The sequence below is a fragment of the Coregonus lavaretus genome (assembly GCF_964263955.1).
Source record: "Coregonus lavaretus genome assembly, chromosome: 12".
NCBI lineage: Eukaryota > Metazoa > Chordata > Actinopteri > Salmoniformes > Salmonidae > Coregonus > Coregonus lavaretus.
The window spans coordinates 12,799,997-12,823,858 of record NC_139999.1 but is presented as its reverse complement, the minus strand read 5'-3'; the positions used below and the strand labels follow the sequence as shown (position 1 = coordinate 12,823,858).

General features: G+C 45.8%; 2 protein-coding genes across 2 annotated transcripts in view; one reads left to right on the top strand and one right to left on the bottom strand.

The window, feature by feature from the left end:
* Window positions 1–16,308, top strand: part of uba7 (ubiquitin-like modifier activating enzyme 7) — a 104,403-nt gene extending 88,095 nt beyond the window's left edge. The window contains exons 22-24 of the mRNA XM_084173830.1: window positions 10,084–10,185; window positions 13,962–14,053; window positions 15,831–16,308. Of these exons, the coding sequence (XP_084029956.1) occupies window positions 10,084–10,185; window positions 13,962–14,053; window positions 15,831–15,963 (327 nt within the window). The 3' untranslated portion in view covers window positions 15,964–16,308. The remainder of the gene's footprint in view (window positions 1–10,083; window positions 10,186–13,961; window positions 14,054–15,830) is intronic.
* Window positions 16,309–17,973: 1,665 nt separating this feature from the next.
* LOC311137838 (PAK4-inhibitor inka2-like) lies at window positions 17,974–21,841 on the bottom strand. The gene is made up of 3 exons (XM_084172437.1): window positions 21,724–21,841; window positions 21,569–21,615; window positions 17,974–19,024 (listed from the first exon to the last, which is right to left on the bottom strand). Exons 2-3 carry the CDS (start codon window positions 21,569–21,571, stop codon window positions 18,101–18,103), a joined length of 927 nt encoding a protein of 308 aa, XP_084028563.1. The 5' UTR covers window positions 21,572–21,615; window positions 21,724–21,841; the 3' UTR covers window positions 17,974–18,100.
* Window positions 21,842–23,862: the final 2,021 nt, after the last annotated feature.

The window sequence follows — 23,862 nt, the reverse complement described above, 5'->3', positions numbered from 1 at the left end:
CTGCCTGCCTGCCTGCCTGCCTGCCTGCCTGCCTGCCTGCCTGCCTGCTGCTGCCTGTCTGTATCTCTCTCTCCTCTCTCTGTCTCTGTCTGTGCCTGCCTGTCTGTCTGTATCTCTCTCTCTCTCTCTCTCTCTCTCTCTCTCTCTCTCTCTCTCTCTCTCTCTCTCTCTCTCTCTCTCTCTCTCTCTCTCTCTCTCTCTCTCTGTCTCTGTCTCTGTCTGTGCCTGCCTGTCTGTCTGTATCTCTCTCTCTCTCTCTCTCTCTCTCTGTCTCTGTCTGTGCCTGCCTGTCTGTCTGTGCCTGCCTGAGCCTGCCTGTCTCTCTCTCTCTCTCTCTCTCTCTCTCTCTCTCTCTCTCTCTCTCTTCTCTCTCTCTCTCTCTCTCTCTCTCTCTCTCTCTCTCTCTCTCTCTGTCTGTGCTTGCCTGTCTGTCTGTGCCTGCCTGAGCCTGCCTGTCTGTCTGTATCTCTCTCTCTCTCTCTCTCTCTCTCTCTCTCTCTCTCTCTCTCTCTCTCTCTCTCTCTCTCTCTCTCTCTCTCTCTCTCTCTCTCTGTCTCTCTGTCTGTGCCTGTCTATCTGTCTGTCTGTGCATGCCTGAGCCTGCCTGTCACTCTGTCTGTGTGCCTGTCTGTCTCTGTCTATCTGTCTCCTGTATGTCTGTGCCTGCCTGCCTTCCTGCCTGCGCCCTGCCTGTCACTCTGTCTGCCTGTCTCTCTGTCTGCCTGTCTTTGTCTGTCTGTCTGTCGGTCTGCCTGTCGTTCTCCTCTCTCTCTCTCTCTCTCTCTCTCTCTCTCTCTCTCTCTCTCTCTCTCTCTCTCTCTCTCTCTCTCTCTCTCTCTCTCTCTCTCTGCTCTCTCTCTCTCTCTCTCTTCTCTGTCTTGTCTCCTCATACATCTCTACTCACCAGCCAGATCTGGTTCTAAACAGCTTTGCACTGACTGTCTCAGAGTAGACCTCAGGACAAACTCCAGAGGGCCAGTGTTGACATGAACAGCACACTCTTGTCCACCATCGGTCCTCTGTTTATTCTGTAGATCCACCCTCGTGTTATATAGTGCTGACATAAGACCTTATATGGATTGCTGCTGTTTGGGTAGCAGCCAAGCAGTGTCCTATCTGAGCACAATACTCTGACAGGTTTGGGGTTTACCTAACCATTGATGTCTCAGCTAGCTTTAAGACCCTGTGGCCTAGACGTTCACTAAGATGTCTGATTGGCATAGAGAGAGTTTTAACCAATTAGGATTCAAGCAAGTTATAATTGAATTACCAACAAAGCCTGTCATTATGCATCACCAGTAAGTGGAGGCTGTCATGCTTTGTGTTGGTTTCCTTATTGAACATTCCCTCAGATAGGTGACATTATTGGAGCCATCAAAGCAGAGGCTGTTGTCCACCATTTTGGATTCCTTTCTTTTAGTTTATAGTTCTGTGGGGATGATTGTGTATTCTATTATAGGAATTCAAACACAAAGAAACATTGGATGGGGTGGTGGGAGGTCTAAGAGAGGAGTCTAAAAGCTTTGTAATTGTTTCCAGCAGCAGCCGGTTTTGGTTCTAACTTCCACCATTCTTACTTATGTTTATGCCTCTGAGGCGGTGAGGGGATGACGTCACACGTGGGCACATACAGACTGATTGGGCGGCCGATTGACTGAAGGCTCCTTGTGGAGTTCCTGGAGAGGCCTGTGAGAGAGGGAGGGAGGGAGAGTAAAAATAGCCTGGTTTATATTCTGAACAATCTACACACAAAGGCCTTCATTATAAACATTGCTCTGATCCATCTCTCTGGAAAACCTCAACAAGGCAGTTCTTCACAAAGTCTCACAACATATGTGTTTTTAGAGATTTCAAACAATCCCTCTTTCTTGGCAAAGACAACCTCTCTGTTCCAAAACTGGCAATGCCGAAATGCATAATGTATGCTGTAACTCTCCTAACTATGGCAAACATTGCCATCCACCCAAAATCATTGCCATTACCAAACACTGTCACCCACTGCCTGATGTACACCAGTGGAAAATATCCTCTCTGCAGCAACATCATTTGACATCTTAATTTACTCTTCACTTATTATGTGGTGATGGGTTAGATTCCATGATGCCTTCGTCTCCCAATGTTTGATCATTGCTGGTTATAGCTACACACCCAATAAGGCCAAATGAGAAGCAGGCTGTGAGTGTGTCTCCAGAACCTTATCCCCACCAGGCAGGCAGTGGGAGTAGACAGTAGACTGTAAGATACTCTCTGACCGTTCCTCTTGGCTGCTGAAGCACAGATAATTGGACCCAGGTTCTGTTCTAGTTTTGGTATTGGTTTCTCAGGCCAAGTTTTCATCATGTCACAAAACCCCCAGACAGACAGATCCTGCGTTGGTTAGGCCCAGAAAGTGACATATTTTGACACATTCTCCTGCGAGTGAGGAACCCTGGCAGAGCCGTGGTCAGGTGACATCACACTTTCCCTCAGGTCGTGCACATGGAGCTGGAGAGAGGATTAAGATGTTGATGGTAAACAGATGGGTCACGTGAGGCCACTGGAGTGTAATGTCAGTCCGGTGGCCAGAGGAGCAGGAATGTTTATGTTAGCTGAGCTTTAACTGGATCACTAAGATGAAGCATTCTTGGTCTATGTTTGGACTACTGGGATTGATCCTATAGAGATAAACAGTGGTTGGGGTTAGAGGCCATCGCAGTGTGATCCTCTATGGGATCACCATTCCTTCTTGTCCACTTATGGCCCAGTTATACCTAAATCTACAAAGTTGTAAAGATCGGCAAATTCTCCCTTTGTCAGTGTATCTTCCAAACAGCATGCATAACATCACGTCATCTAGCATAGTGTCAAAGCTAGCTACCAAGACTCCCTTCTCCGATTGGTTATCATGCGGTCGTGTCACTGCTCATTTGCATAAACGTGGGACTTTCTGAACTCCGGCTTCTGAGACCATAGTCGCCAACCCTTAAGTCGCTGGATGTATGCTTGTGTATCCTCCCCCCATTGAAAATGGATGGTCTCTGGTGGTTTGATCACTAGATGTAGTGCCTGGTGTAATCAGGGTATAAAATCAGATGTCTCCTAGCCAGCACACCTTAAGGATGATGGTGGGGTCACACCAAGAGCTTAGCGTCATATAGCGCAGTAGGATACTGACAGAAACTCTATGTTCTGGTCATCTCAGGGCCATGAAGCCCCTTACTCCTATTAAACAGGCTTTGTGTCAGACAACCACTCCTTCTGGTTTGGTTGGCGTTAGTGTTGCATTCTGGATGTCTTGATGACATGACCTGTGTTTGGTACACAACTCAAGAATCACTCCTGTAGCCTAACATTTATAATGACACTTCTACTTACATTGATGTGTAAGTCTTCTGTTGTATTTCAACACTGTTGTGTTTCCTCTTGAATATGCAATATCTAAAAGAAGGGTTTGGGGAGTGGAAGCTGGGCTTGTGCCCAGAGTGTACAGGATAAAGGACATCTGTCTGTCTGTATTTTCCTCCCTGCCTTTATCCCCTGGTCTGACTAAACTATTCCAGTCCAACAGCCAGAAACAGACCCTTTATGAACTGGCAGACATACAGTATATACAGTGCATTCAGAAAGTAGATCCCTTGACTTTTTCCACATTTTGTTACATTACAGCCTTATTCTAAAATTGATTAAATTAATTAAAAAACAGTCAAGGGTTCTGTTTTTAGAAACAGGTTTTTAGACATTTTTGCAAATGTGTTACAAATAAAAAACAGAAATACCTTATTTACATACAGTACCAGTCAAAGGTTTGGACACACCTACTCATTCCAGGGTTTTTCTTTATTTTTACTATTTTCTACATTGTAGAATAATAGTGAAGACATCAAAACTATGAAATAACACATGGAATCATGTAGTAACCAAAATAGTGTTAAACAAATGTGTCACACCCTGGCTCTGGGACTCTATATGTTGAGCCAGGGTGTGTTCTTTCTGTTGTGTTTATTTCTATGTTGGCCAGAGTGACTCCCAATCAGAGGCAACGAGTGTCAGCTGTCGTTGGTTGTCTCTGATTGGGAGCCATATTTAAACTATCTGTTTTCCCTTTGTGTTGGTGGGTTCTTGTTCCGTGTTGGTCATTGTTACCGTGGACTTCACGAGTCGTTTGTTGTTTTGTTGATTGTTGTTTCTATTATCACTAAAGATAATAAAGTTAACCATGTTCGTTCATCACGCTGCGCCTTGGTCTATTCAATACGACGATCGTGACAGAAGAACCCACCTCACAAGGACCAAGCAGCGTGTCCAGGGGCAGATCTTGGACTGGACATGGGAGGAAGCGCCGGGAAAGGAGATGGAGAGGTTGGCGATGGCCCAGGTGGGCAAATCGTGGTCCTGGGAGGACATGCTCGGGGGCAAGGGACCTTGGGCTAGGATTAAGGCCCTGGCGAGAGAGGAGCAGCGGCGTCAGCAGTGTCATCGTCGGACGGACGAGAGGCAACCCCAAAAAAATTTTTTGGGGGGGCACACCGCATGGGCGGCTGGGCAGCAGGAGGCTGCCACAGGGCGATTTGGAGAGGAGGCCACCGGGTTAGGAGGGCCAGAAGGCAGGTTGGCGGAGCCTGGATGGAGAGCGGAACCAACTTCCCGTACTCAGGCATGGCAGCATGGGACGGGGCAGGTTCCGCGGTATGCGGAGCGGCGTACTGTGCCACGAGTGGTCCGGCATAGTCCTGTACGTCCTGTGCGAGCACCCCGCACGTGTCGTGCGAAGGGGGGTATGCAGCCAGGACGGAGTGTGCCGGCTCAACGCTCGTGGTCTCCAATGCCTCTCCGCGGTCCCGGATATCCTGCTCCAGTGTCACGTGCTGTTATGCCAGTACGGGTACACAGCCCTGTACGTCCTGTGCGGATGCCTCACACAGAGTGTGTGAGGGTAGGCATTCAGCCAGGACGGGTTGTGGCCGCTCTTCACTCCAGGTCTCCTATCCGTCTCCACAGCCCGGTTCGGCCTGTCCCTGCTCCACGCACCAAGCCTACGGTGTGCGTCGCCAGCCCGGTCCGGCCTGTCCTTGCTCCACGCACCAAGCCTACGGTGTGCGTCGCCAGCCCAGTCCGGCCTGTCCCTGCTCCACGCACCAAGCCTACGGTGTGCGTCGCCAGCCCGGTCCGGCCTGTCCCTGCTCCACGCACCAAGCCTACGGTGTGCGTCGCCAGCCCAGTCCGGCCTGTCCCTGCTCCACGCACCAAGCCTACGGTGTGCGTCGCCAGCCCGGTCCGGCCTGTCCCTGCTCCACGCACCAAGCCTACGGTGTGCGTCGCCAGCCCGGTCCGGCCTGTCCCTGCTCCTCGCACCAAGCCTACGGTGTGCGTCGCCAGCCCGGTCCGGCCTGTCCCTGCTCCACGCACCAAGCCTACGGTGTGCGTCGCCAGCCCGGTCCGGCCTGTCCCTGCTCCACGCACCAAGCCTACGATGTGCGTCGCCAGCCCGGTCCGGCCTGTCCCTACTCCACGCACCAAGCCAGGGGTGCGAGTCGTCAGCCCGGTCCGGCCTGTTCCTACTCCACGCACCAAGCCAGGGGTGCGCATCGTCAGCCCGGTCCGGCCCGTTCCGGCTCCACGCACCAAGCCAGGGGTGCGCGTCGCCAGCCCGGCCCGGCCTGTTCCTGCTACTCGCACTAAGCCAGGGGTGCGAGTCGTCAGCCTGGTAAGGCCCGTTCCTCCTCCACGCACCAAGCCAGGGGTGCGCGTCGTCAGCCTGGTAAGGCCCGTTCCTCCTCCACGCACCAAGCCAGGGGTGCGCGTCGTCAGTCCAGCACAACCCGTGCCTGGGTCACCGGTGCCTGGTAAGGTACCGGTCCACTGCTCCACTCCGGAGCTGAAGCTAACCGCTCCTGCTGCGTCCAGTTCCGCTCCAGCAAGCGGGGCCAGACTGGACCAGGGGCGCTATGGGGGGTTTATTGGAGGGTGGTGGGCAAGGCCGGAGCCAGAACCGCCGCCGAGGAGGAATGCCCACCCAGCCCTCCCCTGTTTTGTTCAAGTTGAGGCGCGGTCGCAGTCCGCGCCTTTAGGGGGGGGGTACTGTCACACCCTGGCTCTGGGACTCTATATGTTGAGCCAGGGTGTGTTCTTTCTGTTGTGTTTATTTCTATGTTGGCCAGAGTGACTCCCAATCAGAGGCAACGAGTGTCAGCTGTCGTTGGTTGTCTCTGATTGGGAGCCATATTTAAACTATCTGTTTTCCCTTTGTGTTGGTGGGTTCTTGTTCCGTGTTGGTCATTGTTACCGTGGACTTCACGAGTCGTTTGTTGTTTTGTTGATTGTTGTTTCTATTATCACTAAAGATAATAAAGTTAACCATGTTCGTTCATCACGCTGCGCCTTGGTCTATTCAATACGACGATCGTGACGAAATGAAAATATATTTTATATTTGATATTCTTCAAAGTAGCCACCCTTTGCCTTGATGACAGCTTTGCACACTCTTGGCATTCTCTCAACCAGCTTCATGAGGTAGTCACCTGGAATGTATTTCAATTAATAGGTGTGCCTTGTTAAAAGTTAATTTGTGGAATTTCTTTCCTTCTTAAAGCGTTTGAGCCAATCAGTTGTGTTGTGACACGGTAGGGGGTGGTATGCAGAAGATAGCCCTATTTGGTAAAAGACCAAGTCCATATTATGGCAAGAACAGCTCAAATAAGCAAAGAGAAACGACAGTCCATCATTATCATAATTTCAAGAACTTTGAAAGTTTCTTCAAGTGCAGTCGCAAAAACCATCAAACGCTATGATGAAACTGGCTCTCATGAGGACCGCCACAGGAAAGGAAGACCCAGAGTTACCTCTGCTGCAGAGGATAAGTTAACTGCACCTCAGATTGCAGCCCAAATAAATGCTTCACAGAGTTCAAGTAAGAGACACATCTCAACATCAACTGTTCAGAGGAGACGGCGTGAATAAGGCCTTCATGGTTAAATTGCTGCAAGGAAACCACTACTAAAGGACACCAATAAGAAGAAGAGACTTGCTTGGGCCAAGAAACACGAGCAATGGACATTAGACCGGTGGAAATCTGACCTTTTGTCTGATGAGTCCAAATGTGAGATTTTTTGGTTCCAACCACTGTGTCTTTGTGAGACGCAGAGTAGGTGAACGGATGATCTCCACATGTGTGGTTCCCACCATGAAACATGGAGGAGGAGGTGTGGGGGTGCTTTGCTGGTGACACTGTCAGTGATTTATTTAGAATTCAAGGCACATTTAACCAGCATGGCTACCACAGCATTCTGCAGCGATACGCCATCCCATCTGGTTTGCGCTTAGTGGGACTATAATTTGTTTTTCAACAGGACAATGACCCAATACACACCTCCAGGCTGTGTAAGGGCTATTTGACCAAGAAGGAGAGTGATGGAGTTCTGCATCAGATGACCTGGCCTCCACAATCAATTGAGATGGTTTGGGATGAGTTGGACAGCAGAGTGAAGGAAAAGCAGCCAACAAGTGCTCAGCATATTTGGGAACTCCTTCAAGAATGTTGGAAAAGCATTCCTCATGAAGCTGGTTGAGAGAATGCCAAGAGTGTGCACAGCTGTCATCAAGGCAAAGGGTGGTTACTTTGAAGAATCTCAAATATAAAATATATTTTGATTTGTTTAACACTTTTTTGGTTACTACGTGATTCCATATGTGTTAATTCATAGTTTTGATGTATTCACTATTATTCTACAATGTAGAAAATAGTACAAATAAAGAAAAATCCTTGATTGAGTAGGTGTGTCCAAACTTTTGACTGGTACTGTAAGTATTCAGACCATTTGCTATGAGACTCAAAATTGAGCTCAGGTGCATCCTGTTTACATTGATCATCCTTGAGATGTTTCTACAACTTGATTGGAGTCCAGGTGTGGTAAATTCAATTAGTTGACAGTGCATGTCAAAGCAAAAACAAGCCATGAGGTCGAAGGAATTGTCCGTAAAGCTTCCAGACAGGATTGTGTCGAGGCACAGATCTGGGGATGGGTACCAAAACATTTATGCAGCATTGAAGGTCCCCAAGAACACAGTGGCCTCCATCATTCTTAAATGGAAGAAGTTTGGAACCACCAAGAGTCTTCCTAGAGCTGGCCGCCCGGCCAAACTCAGCAATCAGGGGAGAAGGGCCTTGGTCAGGGAGGTGACCAAGAACCCAAAGGTCACGCTGACAGAGCTCCAGAGTTCCTCTGTGGAGATGGGAGAACCTTCCAGAAGGACAACCATCTCTGCAGCACTCCATCAATCAGGCCTTTATGGTAGAGTGGCCAGATGGAAGCCACTCCTCAGTAAAAGGCACATGACAGCCCGCTTGGAGTTTGCCAAAAGGCACCTAAAGAGAAACAAGATTCTCTGGTCTGATGAAACCAAGATTGAACTCTTGGCCTGAATGCCAAGCGCCACGTCTGGAGGAAACCTGGCACCATCCCTACGGTGAAGCATGGTGGTGGCAGCATCATGCTGTGGGGATGTTTTTCAGCGGCAGGGACTGGGAGACTAGTCAGGATCGAGCAAAAGATGAACAGAGCAAAGGACAGAGAGATCCTTGATGAAAACCTGCTCCAGAGCGCTCAGGACCTCAGACTGGGGCGAAGGTTCACCTTCCAACAGGACAACAACCCTAAGCACACAGCCAAGACAATGCAGGAGTGGCTTCGGGACAAGTCTCTGAATGTCCTTGAGTGGCCCAGCCAGAGTCCGGACTTGAACCTGATCGAACATCTCTGGAGAGACCTGAAAATAGCTGTGCAGCGACGCTCCCCATCCAACCTGACAGAGCTTGAGAGGATCTGCAGAGAAGAATTTGAGAAACTCCCCAAATACAAGTGTACCAAGCTTGTAGTGTCATACCCAAGAAGACTTGATACTGTAATCGCTGTCAAAGGTGCTTCAACAAAGCACTGAGTAAAGGGTCTGAATACTTATGTAAATGTGATATTTCGTTTTTTATGGGGTATTGTGTGTAGATTGACGAGGGTGAAAAAAACAATTTAATCATTTTTAGAATAAGGCTGTAAAACAATTTGGAAAAAGTGGTCTGAATACTTTCTGAATGCACTGTATATACATCAATACATATTACACATTGATTCAGGAAAACACTGAAGAAAAATTGGCCCCTAAAACTCTTGACTAAAGCCCCTCACTGTTACTGCCATATGATCTGCAGTCTGGCCAAGCTTCTGGAAAGTTCATATGCTGTTATTTCGCAGGTTCATATTCACAGAGGTGTGGACTTTATTACATTCTTCAACTTAACTTTTTGAGTTTCTGCTCTTATTGTTGGAAATGTAACACAGTTTTCTGTTGTCTTTCACACAAAAGTGACGCCAAGAAATTAACCCTATAACTGCAATTACCTGATCTGTTTTATTGAACTAAACTTAAGAGAAAGGGAAGGTATACATAGGGGGTTCTGATGGGAGGGTACACATCACAGGATGTTGGTGGCAACTTAATTGGGGAGGACAGGCTCGTGGTAATGGCTGGAGTAGAATGACTGGAATGGTATCAAATTCATCAAACAGATGGTTTACAGGTGTTTGAAGCCATTTCATTTGCTGCGTTCTGGACATTATGATGAGCCGTCCTCCCCTCAGCAGCCTCCTGTGGTACTACTTCTTTTTAATTTATGCCTCAGGTTTATTCTCCCTATGTGAGATATTCCTCCAGTGTAGTGAGAAATTATGTTTGAATTACATTTTTGCCTTGTTTGTTGAGTATTTTGTTGAGTAACTAGTTCAATTCTGATCTCACTGCTGAGCTTAGTCCAACATTGACCATTAACCATCGCTGCAGTTCTCATTGTTTTGGGAAGATACTAAACCATGCTCCCTCTCTCCTGACTGATTAGTGTGTGTGTGTGTGTGTGTGTGTGTGTGTGTGTGTGTGTGTGTGTGTGTGTGTGTGTGTGTGTGTGTGTGTGTGTGTGTGTGTGTGTGTGTGTATGTGTGTGTGTGTGTGTATGTGTGTGTGTGTGTGTGTGTGTGTGTGTGTGTGTGTGTGTGTGTGTGTGTGTGTGTGTGTGTGATGTGCCAGGTGTTCTGATTGTGTGTGTTTTGTGTCTATCGGTAGGTTGCAGGAAAGAAGTACTCCCTGTGGGATGACTTCCTGGTTAATGGCAGACGTGACCGTGGACAGGAAATGACCTTGGGAGAGCTGCTGCAACACATCAAGGTATCTCAGCCTCCCTCTTATTACTCAGCCAAGACACACAATCTTTAGCTCTATTATCTAGACGTGTTTTAGCACGCACACACTGTTATACATATTGTATACACAGAGCTACGCATTGTATGCATGCATTTTCACACAACCACTGACAGATGCTGTACACACTCAGAGCACAGAGTAATCATACTACTCTGAACAAAAATATATAAACGCAACATGCAACAATTTCAAAGATTTTACTGAGTTACAGTTCATATAAGGAAATCAATTGAAATGAATTCATTAAGCCCTTATCTATGGATTTCACATGACTGGGAATACAGATATTCATCTGTTGGTCACAGATACTTTTTTTTAAAAGGTAGGGGCGTGGACCAGAAAACCAGTCAGTATCTGGTGTGACCACCATTTGCCTCATGCAGCGCGACACATCTCCTTCGCATAGAGTTGATCATGGTGTTGATTGTGACCTGTGGAATGTTGTCCCACTCCTCTTCAATGGCTGTGCAAGTTGCTGGATATTAGCTGGAACTGGAACACGCTGTCATAAACATAGATTCAGAGCATCCCAAACATCCTCAATGGGTTACATGTCTGGTGAGTATGCACCAGGTAGCTTAGTGGTTAAGAGCGTTGTGCCAGTAACCGAAAGGTCGCTGGTTCTAATCCCCGATCCGACTAGGTGAAAATCTGTCGATGTGCCCTTGAGCAAGGCACTTAACCCTAATTGCTCCTGTAAGTCGCTCTGGATAAGACCGTCTGCTAAATGACTAAAATGTAAATGTATGCAGGCCATGGAATTGTGTACAGATCCTTGTGACATGGGGCAGTGCATTATCATGCTGAAACATGAGGTGATGGCGGCGGATGAATGGCACGACAATGCACCTCAGGATCTCATCACGGTATCTCTGTGCATTCAAATTGCCATCGATAAAATGCAATTGTGTTCATTGTCCATAGCTTATGCATGGCCATACCATAACCCCATCCCCACCATGGGGCACTCTGTTCACAACGTTGACATCAGCAAACTGCTCGCCTACACGACGCCATACAAGCTGTCTGTCATTTGCCCGGTACTGTTGAAACCGGGATTAATCCGTGAAGAACACACTGTGCCAGTGGCCATTGAAGGTGAGCATTTTCCCACTGAAATCGGTTACGAGGCCGAACTGCAGTCAGGTCAAGACTCTGCTGAGGACAACGAGTACGCAGATGAGCTTCCCTGAGATGGTTTCTGACAGTTTGTGCAGACATTTTTCGGTTGTGCAAACCAACAGTTTCATCAGCTGTCAGGGTGGCTTGTCTCAGACCATCCCGCAGGTGAAGAAGCTGGATGTGGAGGTCCTGGGCTGGCATGGTTACGTGTGGTCTGCGGTTGTGAGGCCGGTTAGATGTACTGCCAAATTCTCTAAAACGACATTGGACTTATGGTAGAGAAATGAACATTCAATTCTCTGGCAACAGCTCTGGTGGACATTCCTGCAGTCAGCATGCCAATTGCACGCTGCCTCAAAACTGCACATTCCCCGCACAAGGTGCACCTGTGTAATGATCATGGTGTTTAATCAGCTTCTTGATATGCCACACCTGTCAGGTGGATGGATTATCTTGGCAAAGGAGAAATGCCCACTAACATGGGATGGAATCAACATTTGAGAGAAATACTTTTTCTGTGTATATGGAACATCTGGCTGTCGATGAGTGATGGGCACTACCAGTCTTTCTCTCTCCAGATTTATTCAATACCTTTACAGGTGACTGGGTCTAAAGGGCTGAGTGTGTTTGTGCCTGCCTGCCTGTGTGGCTGTAGGCATTCTGATCCTGTCTGCATGTACCTCTTTTTTTCTCCCTGACTGTCAGCGTCTGATAAATTCCAGAGGGTTTCTAAAATGTCACAACCTCCACTTATCCTCTCCAAACAAACTATAATCCATATAGTAGTTAGAGCAGGGAGTTATCTAGAGGTATAATTTGTCACGTAATGTAATTTAGCAGAAGCTCTTATCCTGAGTGACTTACAGTTGGTGCATTTATCTTAAAGGGAGACTGCACTTCCTGATTTGGCCTTGTTTTGAAGATTGCTCATTAAGAAATGCTAGCGGCCATGACTGAAGCCAAACGAGAGTTGTCTTGGTTTGATGTGGGTGTGTCATGTTTGCATATCATACCCTATCAAGTACTGTTGTTTGTCCCTCCTGAGTCACTGTGGCAACAACATAGCCACTTTCTCAAAATAGTCACTTACTTAAAATAGTCCGAATTAATCGTCGATAAATCAAGAAATCTGTCATTTTAGACGTTTTTGCCTTAGTCACGCAATTTTACATCTAGATAATTGTTTGGTGCAGTATTTCTCAAGTTAAATGTGCATGAAAAATGAGTCAGTGCACTGCATACAGTCTATCGAGTCAAGTCTGGCTGCGCGCTCAGGACTGATTCCCGAGAACAATAACGTCTACAACTTCCTCATCTGCTGTCAAACTATCGTAACTAAAGCACAAGCTACACGCTGTTTATCAGTGCCCAAAATCACTAGCTAGCTAAGTTCCAACTCTGTTTGTCAATGAAGCTAGCAAGTAGTAGCTAGCAGGCACATGGAGCAGCCCACAATCAGCATATCAGTCACTGGGGAGAGGCGATGTCAGTGCTTGCGTGGCGTTTAGTTTTTTACAATGTTCTCACTATTACCAGTGTGTGTCTGTCTGGCAGGGTTTTCATAGGGAATCATGTTCAAAACAGGTCACGGGGGGACACAAGATGCTCGCAAATTAATTGTGTAATATTGACAAGCTGCAGTTGGGATACAAGTGCGCTGTAATCATCTCAATTCTCATTTTGCCCCAAAAAGTGGCAGACTCGAGTGATTGACACGATCAAACACATCAGCAAGTAGCCACTCCATAAAGGGCTTAGGCCCAAGGGTTATTTGAACATAACATTAGCGACATGTTGTCTTATGTAAACAAGTCTGAGGCGCTGCGTAATGGGCAGGTCTGTCTCACTGTCTGGAGGTTCTGGGTGCTGTGATTGGATAGAGCGCGCGCAGCTGATCGAGCGCAATCAGCACAGCTGCTTCTTTCGTGTTAGTGAACACTGGGCAAGTGGGCATGATCGTAATCCACACCAAACCCCTTCAGTAAGTCGTGACGAACTCACAAAACTCTGTTTTGGACGAGACTGACTTTATGACCAACATTTTCCTATTAACACTTTGTAGTACATTTTGACACTAGAATGGATGTTTCTGACTCCTATTGATGGCCCGTTTTTAAAACCAGAGAAGTTGGTTCTAAGGGGGCAGTTAACCTTTAAGATAGCTAGGTGAGACAACCACACAAATAAGTCAGCTGTACTGTGTCATCGCAACAACCACATGATGTGTAGTACACATGTAGCTGTCCTAAACAAAGGATTGGCTTGTTGATTCCTCCCACTGTTTATTTTGAGGCAGAGAATAACATTTGACAAAAACAAAGTTGCTCCAGTTTCCCCCTAACCTTTGACATCCTGACTCTGAGATCTGCTGGTTTATTTTTGGAGACACTGCAACACTTCCTGAGCTGCTGGGGTCGATTGAGGTTACAACTCATCCCTGGAGTGCTATAACCCACTGGACCATACGACTCTATAGAGACTCTGTTCATTGGATCTTGTTTAATGTTATCCTATATAAACTGATTAGGAACTTAATGAAATCAAACTTTTTAAAACTAACATTGTGCATTAACTTCCATGATACTAAATGTAATGTGGTATTACTGTTTAATTTGCAGCAAACATACAACTTGGAGATCACCAGCCTGTTTTATGGGAATGCTGTCTTGTACAATGCTGGCTCCAATCACAAGGAGAGGCTGGTGAAGAGGTATGTCCTGAACCATTGTGGGGAAACAAAGCTTTTGAGCCAGACGAGACATTATCACCATACCTTAGTCTGTCTTCTGATGGGGTAACATGTGGGAAGAGCTTGGCAACAGGGTTATGTTCAGGCCAGGCATAAACACACATGCAGCAGCCCTGGTGTTTGTTTAGAAGGCAATGGCAGTCTGGTGTTTCCTCAGAAAAGGAGGGACTCATCTCCACACAGTCACATGCATCACTGTTCACTGCTGACTAAGATATGGCTCTTCCAAGTCTGTAGGCTTCCTGTGCTCTGTGAGGAGAGGAGCAAGAGTGAGCAACTGTGAGCAATGCCCTGTTGTCTTGCTATGGCAGTACCTACTGTATGTTGTAAAGGCATGCACATAGCAATACACAAAGCAACTCCTCACACCCGAAGGATTGCAATAACTCACTCTACTTATGACGTTCTTTCTCTCACTCGCTCAGTCATGTGCACACAGATAAGAATATGTATACTCAGGGCCTGTCCTTACACCACCCCTGTATTCACAAACAGAATAGTGTTTCAGAGCCCTGAACATGTGCAGAGAAACGGGCCCTTTACTCAGATCCAGGAGTTCCTGCTTAGCTTTGTAAAACGACAGACAATTTCTTGGCTCTCCCCCATGTCTATGCCTTGTTCTTCCTGACACTCGCCCACTCTACCTCTCTGAATCTCCTCCTCCCCCTTCCCTCTGTTCCTCCTGACACACAGCGTATGTCTTCCTGGGCTTTATGTTAACACCTCAGTCCCTGGAGAGCCCAGTGTCAGCCCAGTAACTGAGGAAGCTAACGGTAGACATGGGGAAGACGGGGGTGGGGACAGGGCCGTCAGTGTGGACAGTAGGCCTCGTTTGACAAATGCCCCCTCCAGGAGTCACATCCTGGGATGTGGGACCCTGGCCCCTACTCAGCTTCCTGTGTTTACAGACCTAGTGGGTTGCATGGTGCCGTATTAAAGATCCAGTTGACATGAAGAACCTTGGTTTTGTCTGAAGGTCATTTAGCTGTAGGACACAGTAAGTGTGTATAGTCTCAGTGTATTATACCACTTCTGCTTTTTCTGAATAGCTGTAATGTAAGGATGTGGACCCCGGGAAGAGTAGCTGCTGCTTCTGGAACTGCTAATGGGGATCCTAATAAAATACACACAAAAATATACTAATGTCCCCTATTTTCTACCAGGGATATAATTATCAATACTCTTTTGAAGTAAGATGTACGACTAAGGAGTATTGTTTAATAACTGTTTTAGAGATGTCGTGACTTCTAAATGATTGCATCTGAGCTCCTTTTCTTTTTCATGTGTGTGTAGTACCATTGAAAAGTCTGACGTGCAGGGTTTTTCTCTGGGACAGCTTACTCTAACCTAGTCACCCTCATATCTTCAAACACAATGGGACTGAAGTGAAGAGGGGATGATGGGGGGGCTCATCTGGCTGTCGATGAGTGATGGGCACTACCAGTCTTTCTCTCTCCAGATTTATTCAATACCTTTACAGGTGACTGGGTGTAAAGGGCTGAGTGTGTTTGTGCCTGCCTGCCTGTGTGGCTGTAGGCATTCTGATCCTGTCTGCATGTACCTCTTTTTTATATACTAATGTCCCCTATTTTCTACCAGGGATATAATTATCAATGCTCTTTTGAAGTAAGATGTACGACTAAGGAGTATTGTTTAATAACTGTTTTAGAGATGTCGTGACTTCTAAAAGTCACCAAAAGGCTGTTGTTGATGTGTGTGTTGTGATCTGTCTTGGCAGTGTGTCTGATGTAGTCAGCCTGGTGACCAAGATAGAGGTCCCCCAACACATGCACATGCTGGAGATGTTCCCTTCCTTCGCCGAGGACGAGGACTGTGAGACGGTCCCTCCCATCAGGTACCTGGTCAGATGATGTCATCAAAAGGGGACAAGCCTGAGAGGCCCTAACAGAAGAGCGGTACACAGAGCCACTGTATCCACCCTCCCATCCAACCACACACTCCTGCCACCTCATAGTTATCTGCTCAGATCACTAAAGAAAGGACCTCCATTTAATTATATTGGTAAATTAAAACAAGCTGCATTTGGATGTATGTAATATGTTGTCTCGCACCTAGGCCACAGATCATGTTCTTTCTGGGGTAAAAGGGATGGATTTCTAGAAGCTGCATTGTTGTGATAAATAAACAATAGCTATTGTTGTAATCATAAAGAATGGCATTAAAATTTGTATTTGATTAAATTATTCACCTCTGTGGCTGTTGTAATCACCTGTGATTTGTAATGAAGCTCTGTGTGTGTTGAGTTCCGCCCTGGTTTCCGGACGGCCTGTCTTTGTGAGTCACAGAGATCACCCCTACTCCAACTACCCCTCAGAACTATCACCATGTGAAAGACAGGGGCTTTGAAGGAAATGGAGCACAGAGCAGGTGACTGAGGATAATGATTTCCACGCCTCACACTCCTGTGCTGTCTGTACCCTCATACATAACCAGTCCAGTCCCGCAGTCATATCCCATTAGCGCATGCACTGCAATGTTAGAGTGAGGAGTCTTCTATTTTATTAACGAGTAGCAATGAGGTGTAACACATTGAAAACGACCCACATAGAACATCTGGAAATAGAGAAGCACAGAGAGCTGAAGTAACACTTTACTTCCCTAAACTGTCCAAAATAAACTCCTTGCAGAGGAGTGATTGAAGTGGTTATAGGGGATCTCTGCTAGAGCGTGATTTGGAGAGCTGATTCTCCTTCTGGCCTCTGCTTGGCAAGCCTTGATTACTTCATTATCTGTTATCAACTTGGGTAATGCCAAGTGACAGATGCTGAGGCAATGTTTGCAAACGTCATCATATTTGCGTGCGAGGTCTGTGTTTGGGATGTTGTGCTGTGAGGGTATACCAGGGCATATTAATTAGATGAGTTGGCCCTGCTCGGCTGGGGTGGGCTGGAGTCTGCTGGACTAGTTCCCTGGTCTAATTCAAGTCAGAGAGCAGGACAGGGGCTTGGCGCTGGAATAGCGGGGGTCAGATGGTTTGAGGCTCTCTGAATCTCTCGCCATCTGGACACAGCTGCCCAATCAAATTACCACACACACCCCTCCCAGTGGGACCCAGGCCAGGAGCTCTGATGTGGCCTTCCCTCTCTGTCTCTGTACTGCTTGCTCTTCCTCTGGGATCAGAGATCAGTCTCTCTCTGTGGAGACCTACCTAACACTAGGCCTCACATCCACGTTCTAATCTCTTTTACATACAGCCCTTAGCTGGACAGAAGGATGGATCTGTAGATCTATTCTGAAATACACTCCTTTGCTATATAGGCCTATGTTTAGGGATTTGATTCAGTTTTGTTGATTAGTGCGTCCTCTGCTGCTTTAATTGTGTTTGTAGATTACACTAAGTACAGTAAGTTAATTTGATGTGTTCATGTTGTAAATCTAATCAAATCTATTTTAAGTGTATATGTGGCGTTATTTAACACTGTATATGGCTGTATTTTGACAACAAGGCTGCACATGTACAGGGCTACACCCTTTAGATCTAAGCATCATATGACATATCTTATAGACAAGTTGTATTCAGTTGTGTCCAATAACAATGTTCCATCACAACTGACCATTGGAAAGCCAGTTTTCACCTTCCCATCTGACAACAGTAGCACAGCACAGCAACACCCACCATGCTGTTTGTATTCAAATAGGCAAGAATTCAAAGGCACATTTTTTTACATCCATGATGTTGGTCAGTTGACAGGTCATTTAATGAACTAAAGAGTGTTTATGCCATAATTCTTGGCAAGATGTCATTGAGAATGTCACTACCTATCTTAATGCTGAAACTAAACTAAAACATGCATTATTTAATTTCATTAGTTATTTATGAATAAAACCTGTAAGTTAATAATTATTGCAGTCAAACAATGTTATTTTCAATAGAAAAACCTTTTATTGTTACAATTTCAACATTATTTAAACGTAAAGCGCATATAAAAAATTAAATAACATTATGTAAATCTGTGGTAAGAATCCGTAGTTGTGACATCACTCCAATCAGACGTACCCGATGATGTCATTGCATATGATAGGTTGTCGGCTGCCTGTCTTCATGAGAGCAGTGAACTGGTAGAAGTCTGTTCCCAGTTGGTGCAGGCCTGTGTGGGACTGGTGAAAGAAGGGTTTGCGTGGCTGGAAGCCCACGGGGCAGGACATGCGTTTGGGGGCCGCCACGGCCCTGCTGACCCTGGTGCTGTCTACTGGTTTGGCCCTCATCTCCACACTCTTAGACATCCCTGCCAGCTTCCTCCTCATGTTGATCAGGAGGTCCTTGGCCAGGCGCCGGCCTGCATGGGGCTTGAGTTCTGCTGGCTCAGGACACTCTGGCAGGTCCATCCAGTTCTTAATGAGGTCAGCGAAGCTGTTGTCCCCCAGCACCAGGGGCTGTCTGTTCCTGCTGCGGCTCAGCAGTGACGTGGTCCAGTCTTCCGGGTCGCTGCTCGCCTCAAATGACGTCCAGCGTTCCAGACAAGCGTCCGAAGTGGATTTGGGCCGGATCCGGCCGGCAGGGCCCACTCCCCGGTTGGTGCGGAGGCAGGCGGAATTAGAAACCCGTACGTTCCTGGTCCTCCTGAGCACCACATCCTCATCCTGCCAGGACGCCTCAGAGTAGCCCGAGTCAAAGTCCAGACTCTTCTCACTGCTGGGGGATTCCTGCATCAGCAGCTTCTGCCCTTCCTCCTCCTCCTCCATGGGGCTGGCCAGGCAGCAGGCTGAGTCGTAAGTGCTGGCCTCAGAGATGGGCCTACGGAGGCGTGTCAGGCGCTCCCGCTGCTGAGTCCTCTGCTGGCAGGCACGGGTCATGGCATAGGAGCGGCCGGAGGGATCGCTGAGCGGTCGGCTCATGTGCTTCAGGTCCTGCAGGGACCTCATGTACTGCATCTGGGCCACCAGACAGTCTCCAGAGTCCTGCAGACACAGCTAGAGAGACAGGGAGATAACATGTTAGATACTGACAGTGTCCTCCGTTCATGATTTGAGAACATAATAAAATATATAACAGAGTATGTTACACACTTTCACAGACACTAATTCATTTTCACTGAATGTTAAAGTTAGTCCACCCACCCCCCGTCCCATTTCTTGTTAGAAATATGTCCATACACCAACTCTTGGTCCAAAAGCTAAAACAGTTTCCTGTGCTTCTACCCAGCACTGCACCAAGATTCTAACCAGCTGAGATCACACTCTGCAGCCGTACCTCCACCACATTCCACCCAAACCTCAGAGCAGCTTTATGGAGAGGTTTCTCGGCGGAGTGCTCTGAGTTTATTTCAACATGGCTTGTGGGAACAGGATGTACAGGGAAACGCTCTCTGCCTCTTTAAGTTGGAGAGGAAGTTGGACAGCCTAGAGACAGTTGAATCTTAGAGGAGCTTAGAAGTGCACATCCTCTAGTACACACTAGAATTACATGATTCCTTGGGGATTGGCCCATATTGTCTAGCAGGAAATGACATCACTGTTGTGGAATTAGACAATGGGAGTGAGAAACCCCATGTATGATTAATATCAAAGTCATCACCAAATAATTTCAAATATAAAAGTCTGAATGCCACTTTTATAAATCATGTTAGTTTTGGTTATTTTACCGGTACATCACTGACCATAAAGGTTGAAAGTCTTACAAAAAAAGAATTATGACAAATCAATGGCATTCCCCAAGATCACCCCAAGATTAAGTTCCAATAGCATTCAGTAACATTACAACAGCATCCTCAGGATGTCTTAATGACTAGGGGCTCTACTCAATCGGTATCGCTGAAGTTCAGCATTACAGTGTGATTGAAATTGAAAGGCAATGTTCCTGTGTTAGTGGAGACTGCATTCACGGTAAACGCTGCATATGTCGGAAATCACCTTTCAATTTCTATCGCTTCAGCGGTACAGATTGAATAGAGCCCTAAGGATGACTCTGAATCCAGCTTTGTCACATCAAGGTAAAAAGGTGACATGGCAACACTTTAAAATCAATCTACTTCACTTAGGTATTGTAGCTAACAGAACAAAGTCTACTGTATGCAAGGGACTTTTCCTGTGTAAAAAACACTTTCCCTGTACAACAAAGAACATGTTCCTCCACTTCAGAATGATGTCATTTGATACACTTTCCCTTGTTATACTGCTCCAAGGTTTTCCATGTTCTTTTAGCAGGCTTGTTAAGCAGACAGACTCCAACAATGTGTGTTAACTCCCAACCCTCAGCTGTCTCAGGCCAGTGTGCGATCTACAGGCACAGTGAGGAGACCAACCCTGCAGAGATGACCCACTGGGCACAGACGTCATTTCAACATCTAGTTTTGATTTACATTTGGTTGAGTTGTTAACTAAGGTGAAATCAAACAAAAAATGTCACCATGTCATTGGATTTAGATGAAAAGTTGGGTTTAAAAAAATATGAAATTTCCTTACGTTGAATCTTTTTTCAAATCCAATCAGTTTTCCATGTTGATTCAACATCATCACATTCTTTCCACGTCATTTCAACAAAAAAATGCAATATTGATTCAATCAGTTTTTGCCCAGTGGGGATGACCTGATGTTATTACAGCTGTGGCAACTGAACCATTTGGCTGTAGAAGAAAGCTCTGTTTGACAGTGAGACAAGTCAGGGGCTCTAAACCCTGAAAGGACATCCGTGTGCAGAGTCCTTCACAATAGTGTGGAGGTCCGACTCACCCAGCTCAGCACAAGTAGCTTTAGGGAGATCAAAATAGTGCCCTAAAATCCGTCTCTGACATAGTGTCCACTCCAGCCTTCCAAGGCATTTCATTACTGTGGTGTTGTTAAACAATGGTAGAGAGCACCAGTCATTGGTTGAGCTAAGAGATGACGCTTCAAAGCCATGGCCATATCTATGCTACAGGAAAGACTCCAAAGGAAGAACACCAAGCAAAACACAGATGGCAGAGGGAGGCATGTATAGTTGATAATTACATTTGTATGTCATTATTGATTGTTGACTGATCATCAATAACACATTAATTGAAAAGGCCTATTGCATGTAACCAGCTAAAATGCATTCTGATTTCCAGATATGTGCAACTCCATCTGCCAGAAATATATATATAAAGAATTAAGCGGCAAACAAGACTATTTAATTTCTAAAACAAAAGTTTGTTTTTAAAAAAGGACTTAGGCCTTCAAGTTCAAATGGAACAATTGTAAGAGAGCTCCCATTTATCAAACGAATTACAGTATATAGCCAACCATTGTAGTCAGCTGCTATGTATTGTTCTCTGCTGCCCTGATTGTCATGGGAGGGTTGTAAAGTTAAAAACACCGACCATTTGGTTTTGTTTACCACAACATTGGGCTGCTCACTGTAATAAACTCCCCGTGCATACTGTTCTGTAGAAAGGTTAGAAATGCATGGGCACTTCACTACCAGCATGTTTCTCCAACTCATATCACACCACATAAAATAACATATAAAAAATCTTATATATATTTAAATAAACTTACCATTGCTCTTATCGTGTCTGTCTGAATTCCAAATTGATTACTTTATCCTGTAAAAAGAGAAGGATTCAATCAGCATACAAAATATGGATCTCACTTTGTTCATAAGTCGGCGTTTTAGTAGTATATGATGTATTTCTCTATATCAGGCTACTTACATTGGTCAATAATTGACTCCTCTAATAGAACAATTAATCCAAAGCGGTTCACAACTTCCTCAGTAGGTCCGATGTCCACTCAACGCGCCTCAGACAGAAGAGTGCATGTGATGGGGCTGGCAGTTTATTTTGTGAGCGCAGTCTCTTCCCCGGCAGCCAGTCAACGGCGCGCATCACAGAATCAGCCAATAGCAACGCGCCTGAAACACGACCCCAGACCTAAACACCGTGTCAATACATTTCACTTCTCCCTCACCTGGGAAGATATCCTTTATTATCTGCGGAATTAAAACAATTACCAGGTCTTTCTGAACCCCCCGCCACACATCAGAAAACTATTTGTACACTGTGGCGCGTGCAGCCACATAGACGCACACAATCAGGATGAGGGTTTATAACGAATATATCCTAATCATCACAATGCACAGATGTACACCTAGACTATATATTTTGTTTGATGCTTTGCCACTACCATAGGCTATTATTATAGACCTACAGACAGCCTTACTGACCAATGTGCAGGGGTGAAAGTAAGGCGGTTATGGTCCGGTACTGCGTCCCGGCAAAATAAATAGTGGGGGTACACTGTACCGGTAAAACGTGAGCCTATCACAATTCATATAACATGGCCAAAAAACTTTGGGCTATTACACCATTATTTAACATTACTGCATATCAGCCGCATGAATGATTTGCGAATTGACTGAGCATCAAAGAAAATATATAGTCAAGGCAGAGATGAGTGGCGGAGACCGAGGCGCGCGTGGATAACAGTGGATGATTCAATTTAAGCTAAGTGTAGGCCGAATGACAATCGCAGAATGTCATTAGAATACACTTAGGTGTTTTGTAACTGATGTCTCTTTACATTAATCAAATTGCGGGTGCACAGTGCACTGTTTGTGTTTGGATATTGAAATGATTTTGTGAGTGAACGAATGTGCGCGGGTTGCCTACAGGAGCGCCTTTGTTTAGTGATTGTTTGACAATCAGATGAAAACATCATGACTGGTTGTGTTTATGTCACATTAAAAGTCATAGGTGGAGTGTACGTAAGGCTAGGGGAAGCTTTCCCTAAAGTAAATTGAATTAAATTGCCAAAAATATATAGCCTAATTAGCTTACTCCTGTTTATACCGACATAAATACAATAATTCAAAATAGGATACTACACAGATGATCATTAGCTTCTTTATCATTGGGTCATTGACACTTTCGTTTGTTTTTGGAGAATCATTTCCTCCTCCAGGTTAGATGGACGTCATATTGTATTTGTGTCTCCCCTTTTCGTAGGCCGATTATATGGATCAGACAACATCGTTTTTATTGATCTGTTTGTCAGTGTCAGCAGAGTAGGCTACCCTGTCATTTTTGTAGTGGGCCTATTTTTTTTTTTAAGAATGTGTGCGCGCACTTGTGTCCTGTACGGGTAAGAAATGTAATCTACTTTCACCCCTGCCAATGTGAAATGTTTAGTTAAAAGTTGTCGTCAAACGTGCATGATGCGTTGTTGAAGAAGGCCTACCTATTTTATGCATCAATTGCATTTCACTATAGAGGAATAATAAGAAAACCCCTTATTTCTAACATAGTGAAATGTCTCACCTCATGAGTTGGTGCAGTTCTACATGTGAAGTACATAGGGACATATATGCACCACCTTGTGGATTTATCTGGTAGTCTATGGAACTGCACACAGCATGAACCCTCAAACTACCCCCCATCCCCTTTCCACTCCCTGAATTACCTGAGTGAATGATTGCCTGGGCTGTTAGGGGGGAGTCTATTGTTGTGCAAAAGCCTACAACATTATTGGAATTCTTTACTTAATGGCAGTTTTACAATGCAAATGCTGGAGCTGGACTGTTACATTGTCCCCCAATCACTTTATTAGAATGAGCAAGAATGTCCATGTCCTCCTGTAGGCTACATTCACTCACCATCACAGTCTGTATAGGCAGCGCCCTACTTTAGGCAGATTATATACATAGCTGCACATCTGAATGTACAAGGCCCCCCCTCAACATCCTCCCTTGTCAGTTTCTCAAGTATAGGATTACTGTATGGGGGGTGAAGTGTTGTTTGGACTGTTAGTACAGTCCAATTTATATTTGTGTACAATAGGATGTGCAATGTTTA